General features: G+C 34.3%; 1 protein-coding gene across 1 annotated transcript; it reads right to left on the bottom strand.

Annotated features, from left to right (window-relative positions):
- Positions 1–2,331: 2,331 nt before the first annotated feature.
- On the bottom strand, positions 2,332–5,304 carry LOC108465270 (protein DETOXIFICATION 27-like). The gene is made up of 8 exons (XM_017765590.2): positions 4,814–5,304; positions 4,171–4,712; positions 4,000–4,086; positions 3,823–3,879; positions 3,103–3,341; positions 2,904–3,019; positions 2,676–2,762; positions 2,332–2,577 (listed from the first exon to the last, which is right to left on the bottom strand). The coding sequence occupies exons 1-8, from the start codon at positions 5,108–5,110 to the stop codon at positions 2,527–2,529; spliced, it is 1,476 nt and encodes a 491-aa protein (XP_017621079.1). The 5' UTR covers positions 5,111–5,304; the 3' UTR covers positions 2,332–2,526.
- Between the last annotated feature and the right edge of the window lie 7,071 nt (positions 5,305–12,375).

Raw genomic sequence — 12,375 nt, 5'->3', positions numbered from 1 at the left:
ACCCTGAGCCCCATTGTTGGTGTTGTAGTCAATCTTCATCACTTGCCCAATAATATTACCAATGGCTCGTAAGGGACTTTATTTAGACATTGCGCTCGACAACTAAGGTAATTGAATTCATGACATCAAATTCAACGGATAATTTTGTTCCGTAGTGAAAGTTTTCACCAATAATTAGATTGTAACGATCCTTTAGACAAAGCCTTTGTATAATCCCAAAAGGCTTGGAATTTAGCGAGGAAGTAACCATTCTCTACGTCAAGACCAGTTGGAAAGACTGAAAATTTCCATAGACTACAGATCTTGTTCCAGAGTGCATTAAGACCAGTCCGTTTGCCAAGCAGCTTGACGATCATTGTCTTTGCCATACTTTGCTTCACTAAAATATGAACTCTCTCTGAAAAAGAGATCGATGGTACACCATTCTCCACCCCAGTAATCACATCCCTATTTTCCAACATAATATCATCATCCAGAGCCCCTGTACATGGCAATGGCTTAGCCGTATGAGTTAGAATATCCTTGAAGGACGTCTGATCACCCTGATGCTCATTCATTATTACATCATTACTTTTGTCGTCCTCCTCAGGTCGTCTTCTAATCCTCTTGCTACCTTTATCCATCTCGCTGCCAATTTGAGGGCCCCCGTTTGTTACTTTTGGAAAGATTATGAATTTTCATGTTAATTATCGTTCTTGAATAACTGAATCAAAAGAAAGGAGACATGTTTTTTACTATGCTCAATGAGTAAGTTGTAGATAATATATAGTAACATTACTATTTTGAAAGGAACATTAATGAAAATAAAGGTGTTATAGCAAGTATTAAACAACTTACTACTACGAGTCAGCTTGAAAACAAAACCATGTTCCTTTCTTGCTCAACAATGTAAAAATTGCAGAAACTAACCAATATAAGTACCTTCAACACTAAAAACCTTATTCAAAAAGTAAGAATTTGATCGAGTTTCATCTCTAAACCTTGCTTCTTTGTTCTGGTTGTTACTTTTTCCCAGTAGCAATATTGAAACTTTTTTCCTAGCCATGTCTGTTATTATCACTCTCTTTTAACTTATTGCTTGTTGACTGGTTCCAGCTAAACCATTTGTTCCCTTCAGATGAATTCAATGACTTCCAATTGTTATCTCATCTAAATTGAAAATCTTCAAAATGTAACATAAAAGAATGTGTTCATCATCAAAACTAAAATCAATGTTTGTAAATACCAATACCCTCAAGGACTTGAACCTTAAAGTCGGAAATGCCTTCGACTCCCTACAAGGATATAAATTCTTTAGGGTCTACAAAAAACTAAACGTTTTTCAGAATTCAATAGCAAATATAAATTCATCCATAGATAAAGCAAGTTGAGAACACTCAATAGATACGTTCACCTCATGAACCAACAACTATAAGAAGAGTCAAAACTAAGTTGATAGCTAAAAAGAAAGAAATTGATACAGAAAACAAGCTGCACTAGAGAAAAGAAGAAGTCTAATCTGTCGAGCAAATGGAAACATAAAACCCCAAAAAACAAATAGATATGACAAGTAAATTTCAAACTGAAGCAAGAATTAAAAAAGGATATTAGCACAACAAAAATAAGAAGTAAAACAAAAAAAAAACGATCTCTTCTTCCTTCTCTCTCAATTTCTTTCTCTTTCTGTCTTTGGGTTTTGTTTCCCGAACTAAAAAAGTGCCAAAAACCAACAACTTCCCATTGTTGAATTTACTAATTATACACTAACTTGGTGGGATCAATTGTTGTGTAGGAGTCAAAATTGACAACTTCCCATTGCTACTTGGGAGGATATGAAGATTGTTATGGCTAAACAGGGATTCAATGCCTTATTTTAAGGAGATAGAGATGATCATGATTCGTTCTAATCTTTAGGAGGATCAAGAGGGTGTCATGATGAGATTTTGTAGTGATCTTCAAATTGAGTGGACATAAATGAGATGCTACGAAAGTATATCAAGATTTAAAAGTAATTGAAGAGTAAAAGGGGTTCCAGTTTGAATACAATTTGTAAGAATCAATGGCCAGAAAGAGAAGAGAAAACTAGATTTTTCGAATCCAAAGAGACACATAAAGAGAAGGTAACCATATTCTTTCTCTCAAAATTCTTTCAGTAGTTTTTTAACTTGATTATTTTTTTTTTCAATTCAGTTTACTTCTGCAAAATGAAATCTGATCATTAAACGATTTAATTAAATTAGTGTAATTGAGTGCAGATGAAGAAAATTTAATTAATTAAGTGGTGAGTTGAGTGAGTTCCCAAGTGAAAACTCATCATCCAAGGTGTGTCCGATAATATAATAGCAACCATGGTTTATGCATGCTATAGTTCAGTGACTCCTACTCATATAGAAGAATGCAATCTTTTATCTCTTAAAAATACATAATTTTGTTTTGAACATATGAAAACGAAAATATTATACAAAAAACATAAAAGAACTATCCTATTCACTCACAGCTTGAACAAAAAGAATTGTATTACAAGTATAATCACACTTTAAAATGACGTTATTGGTATGAAGCTGTTTCATTTGATATATATGAACGAGCCTTTCTTGCCTGTAATTAAGATTTAAGACAAGAAATTTAGTAACTTGATTTAGAGCAAAGGAAAACAACCAAGGGTTTATATTTGAAATATTACAACAAAACCTTACCTCTATTTCCCATTTGCATTTAATTGTTATGACAGCTAGTATCAATGTCTGAACCACAGTTCCACACAGCATTCCAGCCCAGATACCCTGGTATTAAAAACATAACATGCTTCAGTTTTAAACACTCGATTTCAGCCATGTTTTTTGTGTTCCATTTCAGTAATACCGTCTGTTTACGAAAGAGAAGATTCTTTTGTCAAAAACTTGTGACACGATAACTGTACTTACAGTGATACCAAATTGAAGCCATCCGAACAGGACACCAATAGGAACTCCAACTAAATAGTAGCTACCTATATTTACAAATGCCACTACACTTTGCCAACCAGATCCGACCGCCACACCTGAAGGCAAAGCATGAAGATCAAATATACAATGAGCCTTAGGTCATGATTGCAAATAGATATACATTGTTTGAGCTTATTACCTGAAAGAACTGGTTGAATGCAGTTGAGAGGAATGGTGAATGCCAATAAGGTAGAGTACATATTAACCATTGTAATAACAGAAGAACTTGAGGTGAAGATCATTGCAAGTGTCTCATGAAAGGCCATAATAATTAACCAAAACAAAATTCCAACTGCTAAAGATGTAATCACTGACACTATAGTTGCAAATTTGGCGCCTTTCGCATTTCCTGCACCGAGCTCGTTCGCCACACGCACACTGCATTAAGGAAACACAATGTTTCGTAAGATGAAAGAGCATTTAGCATATACTCCAATGAAAAAATCTTTGTTGGTTTTTATGTAAATGAATTCATTTTATATCAGACTAAAAGAACCTAACATTGATTATATGGGGATAAAATACATTTTATATAACCCAATGCCAAACATACGAATTTGTGATGGGTCAATATCTTACAGCAGTTAGCATATATAAATGTCCTTCAGCAATCCACCATTTTGCTAGAGACACTAGGATGAATGATATCATCATTGAAACCAACATATCAGAGTAAACTACGGCAGAACATGTATTCAAGGAAATCAAAATTACTCGTCAATAACACCGATGATAGGGCAAAGTTCCATTGAATTTAAATTAAAGACAATAGGTATAGTGAGATGGAAACCTAAAGATTCCTATTTCTATTGCTTAGAACTTGTATAGTGAGATGGGAAGCTAAGGAACAGCAACTTACCCGGTTGCAGCCAAAAATCCCAGCGGAATCATGGATTCCCAGCCAAAGATGGACATGCTGCCAAACAAAGAAATGAAAATGTATTAAAAAGTAGCAGCATAGTATGAAAACAGCAACCAAATAGTATAATTTTATGTAACATCAATAATAAAGGTGAGCAAGGGAAGTGGAGCTAACCAAATTGAAAGAGCATCAACTGCAGTTTCTGTATTGTGCAAATATCCAGACACTATGATTAATGTTCTGTAATAAATATTCTCCAAGCTGAAAGATTAAAAAGTCGCAATCCATTACTAATTACTTCAGTGTTATATAGGAGGTTTAACTGTCAATTAATCAAGAACATACAGAATCATGACACCAGAAGCAAGCGAGAGTTTGACGAAATCCCAAAGCTCAGAGAAAGCCTGTGTAGAAAAACCAATCCAAGAAAGTGGACAACCACCATAAACAACATAAACAAAGAATCCTAAAACAGTCAACCACCAGGAGAAATCAAGGGTGAGAGCTGTCCCAACAATCCCAACTCTTAACTTGTAAACAAAAATCCAACTTATTAATGCGTGAACTGCAAGTGCAACCCCACAAACCCAAGCAATCACTGCAGTCTTCAGTTGGCTCTGCAGAAATCTTTGCAGTGTGAACTGAAATGGTAAGCTTAAGTGAAATGGTATCAGCCAAATTGCAACTAAACCTGTTTGATCAGCCACGTCGGTTGGCTGTCCCATGAATTTTAAGAGCGGAGCAGCAAAAATGAATAATGGTAGTAAAAGAATGGAACAAATGAAGAGAACAATCCATGAGCGTTGCAAGTATAAACCCAACATTTGATACTGTTTTGCTCCGTAAGCTTGTCCACATAAAGTCTCTAGTGCACTAGCCATTCCTAACTGTAAAAAAAAAGAAAAAAAACACACATTAAATCAATTTACAAAGGAGATATTTTGAGATGAGAAAAGAAAAAATTTCGATATGGGTTATCGGTCCTTACCAAGAATCCAAAAGTGATGCAAATAATAACAGTGGTGGCAATGGAAATGGCAGCGAGATTGAGGTCACCTAGGTGGCCAGCAAATGATTGGGTTATCGTAGTCATGGAGAACATGGCAAGGCGGCTGAAGATGGAGGGTCCTGCAATTAACCATAACTTCTTTGATTCAACCCAGAATTTGCTAATCAGATTTGAGTCTTTAGGCTGTTGATGACAGTGAAAGTGTTGAGTTTGATCGGAGCTTGAGAGAATCAAAGCTTCTTCTTCTTCTTGTTGGTCGTGGTGTATAATGCCCATTTTTGGGGCGTCCGGCAGGGATCCTCTGACTCTGCCACCACGCAATAGTTTACCCTGTAGACGCGGTGGCTTGTCTTCAACTCCACTCAAAATCTGTACCCTTGGGCTGCGCCTTTGGGCCAGGCGATCTTTTAAGTGTCACTAAAACGGTACAATTACACTCATCAGCTATAACGGTAAAATTAATTCAGTACAAAACACAAGGATGAAAAATAAAATATAATTTAAAAAAATTATTCATGAGATTCGATGTGACGGAAACTCACGCATTGTAAATGCGATAAGACTTAAATTTGAGTAAAATAAACTCAAATGCTTAAAATATCAATAAAATTATCAGTCTATTGAACTTTTCTATAAAGATTTTCGCTCTATTATGTAATTAGTTGATAGTTAATTACTAATTAGTGTGGATAATTTAATCAACTGATTTTATTAACTTATTTGATCAACTAATTTTATTAACTGTTTATTTAAAAATATTTAGTAAAATTTAACTAATATCTTAAAGTGAAATGTATAAAATAACAAATAAAGGCATTACACATTTTAGTATTAAGTATTTATTTGTTTATAATATTTTAGTCTTTATTAGGTGAAATTATTGAAATCATATTGCAAATGAATATCTATAGTTGATTTTTGTAGATTCACGATGATGTTTTTTAAAATTTATTTTGGATTTTGTAGATGAAAGTGAAAATGAAAGAATGGAGGCTATTTTTACACCCTTATTAATGTTGAGCTCAACATTAACAACTATTCAATCTCTTTCATTTGGTTCACTTCTCTTGTATTTCTTTTTATCAAATTAGGAAACGACTTACGAAATTGAGTACATTGTTGTTCAGTGTCACGATTCATAACTCAGTATGGTTTTCCTCATTGAAATACCATACCTACATTTTACAACTCGGTATGGGAAATGCCATACCTACATTTCTTAACTCAGTATGGATTTGATAATACCATACCTACATTTCACAACTCGGTATGGATAATACCATACCTACATTTCACACTTTTCCATGGAACAACCATGGTCTTATCTGCCAATTCATCACATGTCACGATACGAACATACTCAATCCTGCGTTTTTCCTAATTTGCATTTTCACATTTATTCTTTCATTAACAAAATTTTCACAATCTCACAACAAATTCAAATATAATCACACATTATATCATTCAATCATTCGCAAATAAACATCTAAATTCAACCATATGAACTTACCCGGCTACTTTGTAGAAGATATTGAAATTTAGGGACTATTCCGCAACTTTTTCTTTTCCTCGTTCTCCTTTGGATTCTTGATCTATAATATAAAATATTTCCACTCATTAGCATTTATTTGATTTCTATTTCACTTCACAATTTATGCTCTTCAACTTTTGAAATTGCACTTTTACCCTAAAATTTTCAATTTTTACAATTTAGTCCCTGCTTAATTCACCCATCAATTGAACTAATTTTTCTCAAATAACACTTTATTTTATCATTATAAACTATTTCAAAAACTTTGAAATTCTGAATTTCAACACCAACCTTCAATTCATAACTTTTTCACAATTAGGTCCTAAATACCATTTTCTATCAAAATCACTTAATAAAACCACCTTAATATGAAATTAGAACTTAAATTTCATAATAATTCATCATAAAATTCCCTTACCCATCCAGGGCAACATCCAATTTCACCCATAAAATCAAAAACTAATGAATTCTATAAGTGGACCTAATTGTAAAAGTCATAAAAACATAAAAATTATCAATAAAAAGCAAGAATTAAACTCACATTATGTAAAAATATGAAAAACCATCTTTCTCCAGACCTTCTATGGTGTTTTTGCTGAGAAAATATGAGGAGATCTCTAGATTTTTCAATTTTGTCCTTATTTTATATGTTAAATTGTAAAATTTCCAATTTTACCCTTATTTCCCTTATTTTTCTGCTAATTTTCTTGCCCTTTCCGTCCAGCCTATTCACTTTTAGGCTTAATTTCCCTTTAAATCCTCTTTATTTTAACACTTGAGCTATTTAATCCTTTTAACAAATTTTATTTTTATTACAATTTAGTCCTTTTTTATTTAATTGACTACCCAAACGTTAAAATTTCTCAACCAAACTTTAATACTAACTAAATGACACTTCATAAATATTTATAAAAATATTTATAGCTCGATTTTCAAATTCGAGGTCTTGATACCTCTTTTTTGACTTGTTTGACCTAATAAATTCTTTTAATTTACTAAATTCACCAATTTACAATTTCTTCTAAATTCTTACTTGAATCATAAATATTTAATTACTATCTTGTTCAATCTTACTTTTTGGATTTAGTGATCTCAATTCACCATTTCCGACACCACTGAAAATTAGGTCGTTACAACTCTCCCCCCTTTAAAAATTTCGTCCTCGAAATTTGTTACCTGAAAATAGATTTGGATACTGTGATCTCATTGAATCCTCTGTTTCCCAGGTTGCCTCCTCCATACCATGTCGATGCCATAATACTTTAACCAATGGTACTCTTTTGTTCCGCAATTCTTTAACTTCACGAGCCAAAATCTTCACTGGCTCTTCTGACTAAGTCATATCTGGTTGAAGCTCAATTTCAGTATGAGGAATTACGGGTGAAGGATCTGACCTATACCGCCTTAGCATAGACACATAAAACACATTGTGAATCTTCTCAAGTTCCGGAGGTAAAGCCAACCGATAAGCTACAGGACCAATCCTTTCCACAATTTCACATGGCCCTATGAATCTCGGACTTAATTTTCCCTTTTTACCAAACCGTAACACCTTTTTCCACAGTGAAACTTTTAAAAACACTCTATCACCCACTGCATATTCTATGTCTCTTCGTTTTAAATCCACATATGACTTCTGATGGTCTAAAGCAGCTTTTAGACTATCTCGAATAATACGGACTTTCTTTTCAGTTTCTCGAATCAAATCAACCCCAACTATTTTTGATTCACTCAATTCAGACCAACACAATGGGGTCTTGCATTTTCTACCATAAAGAGCCTCAAATGGTGCCATTTTTATACTAGACTGATAGCTATTGTTGTAAGAAAACTCAGCCAACGGTAAATACCTTTCCCAACTATCACCAAACTCGAGTATACAACATCTTAACATATCTTCTAAAATTTAAATCACTCGCTCTGACTATCCATCTGTTTGAGGATGAAATACTGTACTAAAATTCAATCTGGTACCTAAAGCTTCTTGCAATTTATTCCAAAATCTTGAAGTAAACCTTGGATCCCTGTCTGAAATGATAGATACTGGAACTCCATGTAGTCTTACAATCTCTGACACATACAATTCTGCTAACTTCTTAAGTGAAAAATCTGTTCTGACTGGAATAAAGTGTGCTGACTTTGTCAATCTATCAACAATCACCCATGTCGAATCTTTCTTTCTTGGAATCATAGGCAATCCTGACACAAAATCCATTGTAATATGCTCCCACTTCCATTTAGGAATCATAATAGGTTGTAATAAACCCGTTGGCACTTGATGCTCTGCTTTAACTTGCTGGCAAGTCAAACATTTTGCAATAAATTCTGAAATTTCTCTTTTAATACCAGGCCACCAATATGTCTTTTTCAAATCACTATACATTTTTGTACTACCCAGATGAATAGAATGCATACTATTATGTGCTTCAGAAAGAATATCATTCTTTAAATCAGAATTATTTGGAACACAAATCCTATTATGATAACGCAACATACATTCATCATCAATACTGAACTCTGAGTCTAAATTATCCCGAACCATTTGCCGTTTCAGCACCAATTTTGGATCTTCATTCTGCAACTTCTGAATTTTTTGAAGGAACATTGGTTTTACTTTCAATTCTACTAATACAAAACCTTCTTCATTAAGAGCCAACTGAGCATTCATTGGCTGAAGTGCAAAAAAGGATGACTTTCGACTAAGTACACCAGCAACTACATTAGCTTTCCCTGGATGATAGTCAATAACCAAATCATAGTCTTTTAGCAACTCTCACCACCGTCTCTGTCATAAGTTCAGTTCCTTCTGAGTCATTAAGTATTTCAAACTTTTGTGATCCGTATAAATATAACACTTCTAACCATATAAATAGTGTCTCCAAAATTTTAAAGCAAAAACAATTGCAGCTAACTCAAGATCTTGTGTAGGGTAATTCTTTTCATATGGTTTTAACTGTCGTGAAGCATAAGCCACCACCTTTCCCGACTGCATTAACACATAACCCAAACCATTTAAAGATGCATCACTGTACACAACATACGGTATACCTGATTCTAGTTGAGTCAAGACTAGAGCTTCTGTTAACATTTTCTTTAACTGATCAAAGCTCTGCTGACATTCATCAGACCACACAAACTCAACATTCTTCTGTAATAAATGAGTCATTGGTGAAGCAATCATGGAAAAATTCTTTACAAAACGGTGATAGTATCCTGCTAATCCCAGAAAACTTCGCACTTCAGTTATATTCTTCGGTGTTTTCCAATTCACCACTGTTGAAACTTTACTTGGATTCATACGAATTCCTTCAGCTGATACAATATGACCCAGAAATCCAACCTCATGAAGCCAAAACTCACATTTACTAAATTTAGCATATAACTGCTTTTCTCTCAAAGTCTGTAGTATAATTCTCAAGTGCTGTGCATGTTCGGATTTCGTTTTTGAATAGACCAATATGTCATCAATAAATACCACCACAAATCTATCCAAATAAGACTGAAAATTTTGATTCATTAAATCCATAAATGCAACAGGGGCATTTGTTAAACCAAAAGGCATTACCAAAAATTCGTAGTGACCATACTGAGTTCGAAAAGCAGTCTTTGACATATCACACTTTTTAACCTTCAACTGATAATACCCAGATCTAAGGTCTATCTTTAAGAACACTGCAGCACCTTTCAGTTGATCAAACAAATCATCGATACGAGGTAATGGATATTTATTTTTAATTGTTACCTTGTTCAACTGTCTGTAATCAATACACAATCACAACGAGCCATCTTTCTTTTTCACAAATAAAACATGTGCGCCCTAAGGTGATGTACTTGGTCTGATGAACCCTTTATCCAATGGCTCTTGCAACTATGTCTTCAACTCTTTTAACTCAGCCGGTGCCATTCTATACGTTGTTATTGATATCGGAGCTGTACCCAGACTTACATCAATTGCAAATTCAACCTCACGATCTGGGGGTAAACCAGGTAATTCCTCAAAAAACATATCAATAAACTCATTAACAACTGGTAATTGTTCCATCTTTAATTCAAAACTCCGAGTATCAAGAATATAAACTAAAATGCTTCATTACCTTTCTGAATCAATTTCCGAGCTGCAAAGGCTGAAATAATTCTGACATCATTCTTTTTATCCTCAAACTCAGCTGAAACTATTTCCCCTGTCTGACACTTTAAATCAATCCATTTTTCTCTACAATTCACTATGGCATCGTGTTTAATCAATCAATCATTCCAAGAATAACATCAAATTCTCGGAAAGGTAACAACATTAAATTGGCAAAGAATTCACAATCTTGTATTTTCAGTGGACAATTCCGACATATTAAATTAACTAACACACTTTGCCCTAGTATATTAGTGACTTGTAAATCAAGGTCAGTGGACTCAACAGTCATTTTCTTTTCTGACACTAATGCAGTGTAAATATATGAATGCGTAGATCCAGGATCAATTAAAGCATACACAAAATCATCAAAAAGATAGAAATTACCAGCTATCACATTTGGAGTAGAAGCTTCTTCCCTTACCTGGATAGCATATGTACGTGCAGGTGCTCTTGTTTCTGATCGGGCTGCAGTATATCTCGTTCCCTAACGAACAGTCCCAACAGCACTGTTTTGACCCAAACGTTTACTTTTTTGAGGAGTATTTGCTTACTTCTCCCCTTGTTCTCTATCTTCTTTTAACAATTAAGACAGTTTCAAATAAAATGATCAGTTCCACCACATTTATAGCAAGCTCCGGTTCTTCCCTAAAATTCACCAATATGAAATCTACCACAATTTTTGCATCTCGGTCTTGAAATATTTTGCAACTACTAACACTAGCTGCTGGTTTCTTAGTTACTCCGAAATCTTGTTGAGTTGTTTTACTTTTATTCGATCGTTCCAGAATTGTAACAGGTCGACTAGAATCATCTCTGAACTTTTTAGCTGAAAAAGTCGAAGTTGGTTTAGAGAAACTTCTTTTGTATACCTCTTTACCTCTTCTTTCTCTTTGCATCTTTCTGTTATACACTTCTTCTATCTTTTGAGCTTGATCAGATAGAACCACAACTTCTCAAATCTCTGTGCCTCCAATCATCATTCTAATTTCATCATTAAACCCTTCTTTAAATCTAATGCACATTTCCTGTCGGTACAACATCCCGAGCATATCTACTGAGATACACAAATTCTCTTTCATATTTGGCCACTGTTTTATTCCCTTATCGAAGATCAAGAAATTCCCTCTTCTTTTTATCTAAATATATCTTTCCTACATACTTCTTTTTAAATTCGTTTTGGAAGAATTTCTAGGTAAGTTTATCTGCAGGTACCACTGCCTCAATAGTTTCCCACCAATTATACACTTCTTCTTTCAATAACAAAACTATACACCTCAGATAGTCCTCCAGAGAACACATCATCTGTTTAAATACTCTCTCCAAACTCTTTAACCAATACTCTGCTTTAACTGGATCATCGTCTGATCTCCCTCGAAATTCTTCAACTCCGAGCTTTCTGAGTTTTTCCATCGGTGTTCTTTTGCTAGATTCATCTATTAAAGTAGGAGCAACTGAGGTTGTAACTGGTGGTACAGTAGGGGGAGGAGGAGGTTGTGGTACCTGACTTCTTCCTTGTATTGTTTCACGATACCACTGATTCATTAACCCGTAAATTATATTTTTAAGTTCTTCCTCTCTCATCAAAGAAATCGGAACATTACCACTTGTTCCCTGCTCAGAAGTCAGTATTCTACTATTAACTTCCTCTTCCCGACTAGTACCCTCAGCTCTATCAGACATCTTTTCAATCTATAACAAAAATTTGTAGTTAGATCGGATCATTCACACCACACTATCACAGATTTATATGGCATGTATTTCTAAACACTTTACACATCACATTCATTCCGAGAATCAACTAAACCAAAACTCTGATACCAATAAATGTAACGCCCCCTTACCCGAGACCATCGCCGAAGTCGAGCACAAGCCATTACTAAA

This window comes from Gossypium arboreum, chromosome 5 (genome assembly GCF_025698485.1).
Source record: "Gossypium arboreum isolate Shixiya-1 chromosome 5, ASM2569848v2, whole genome shotgun sequence".
Taxonomy (NCBI): Eukaryota; Viridiplantae; Streptophyta; class Magnoliopsida; order Malvales; family Malvaceae; genus Gossypium; species Gossypium arboreum.
This window is presented reverse-complemented; position numbering and strand designations above follow the sequence as displayed.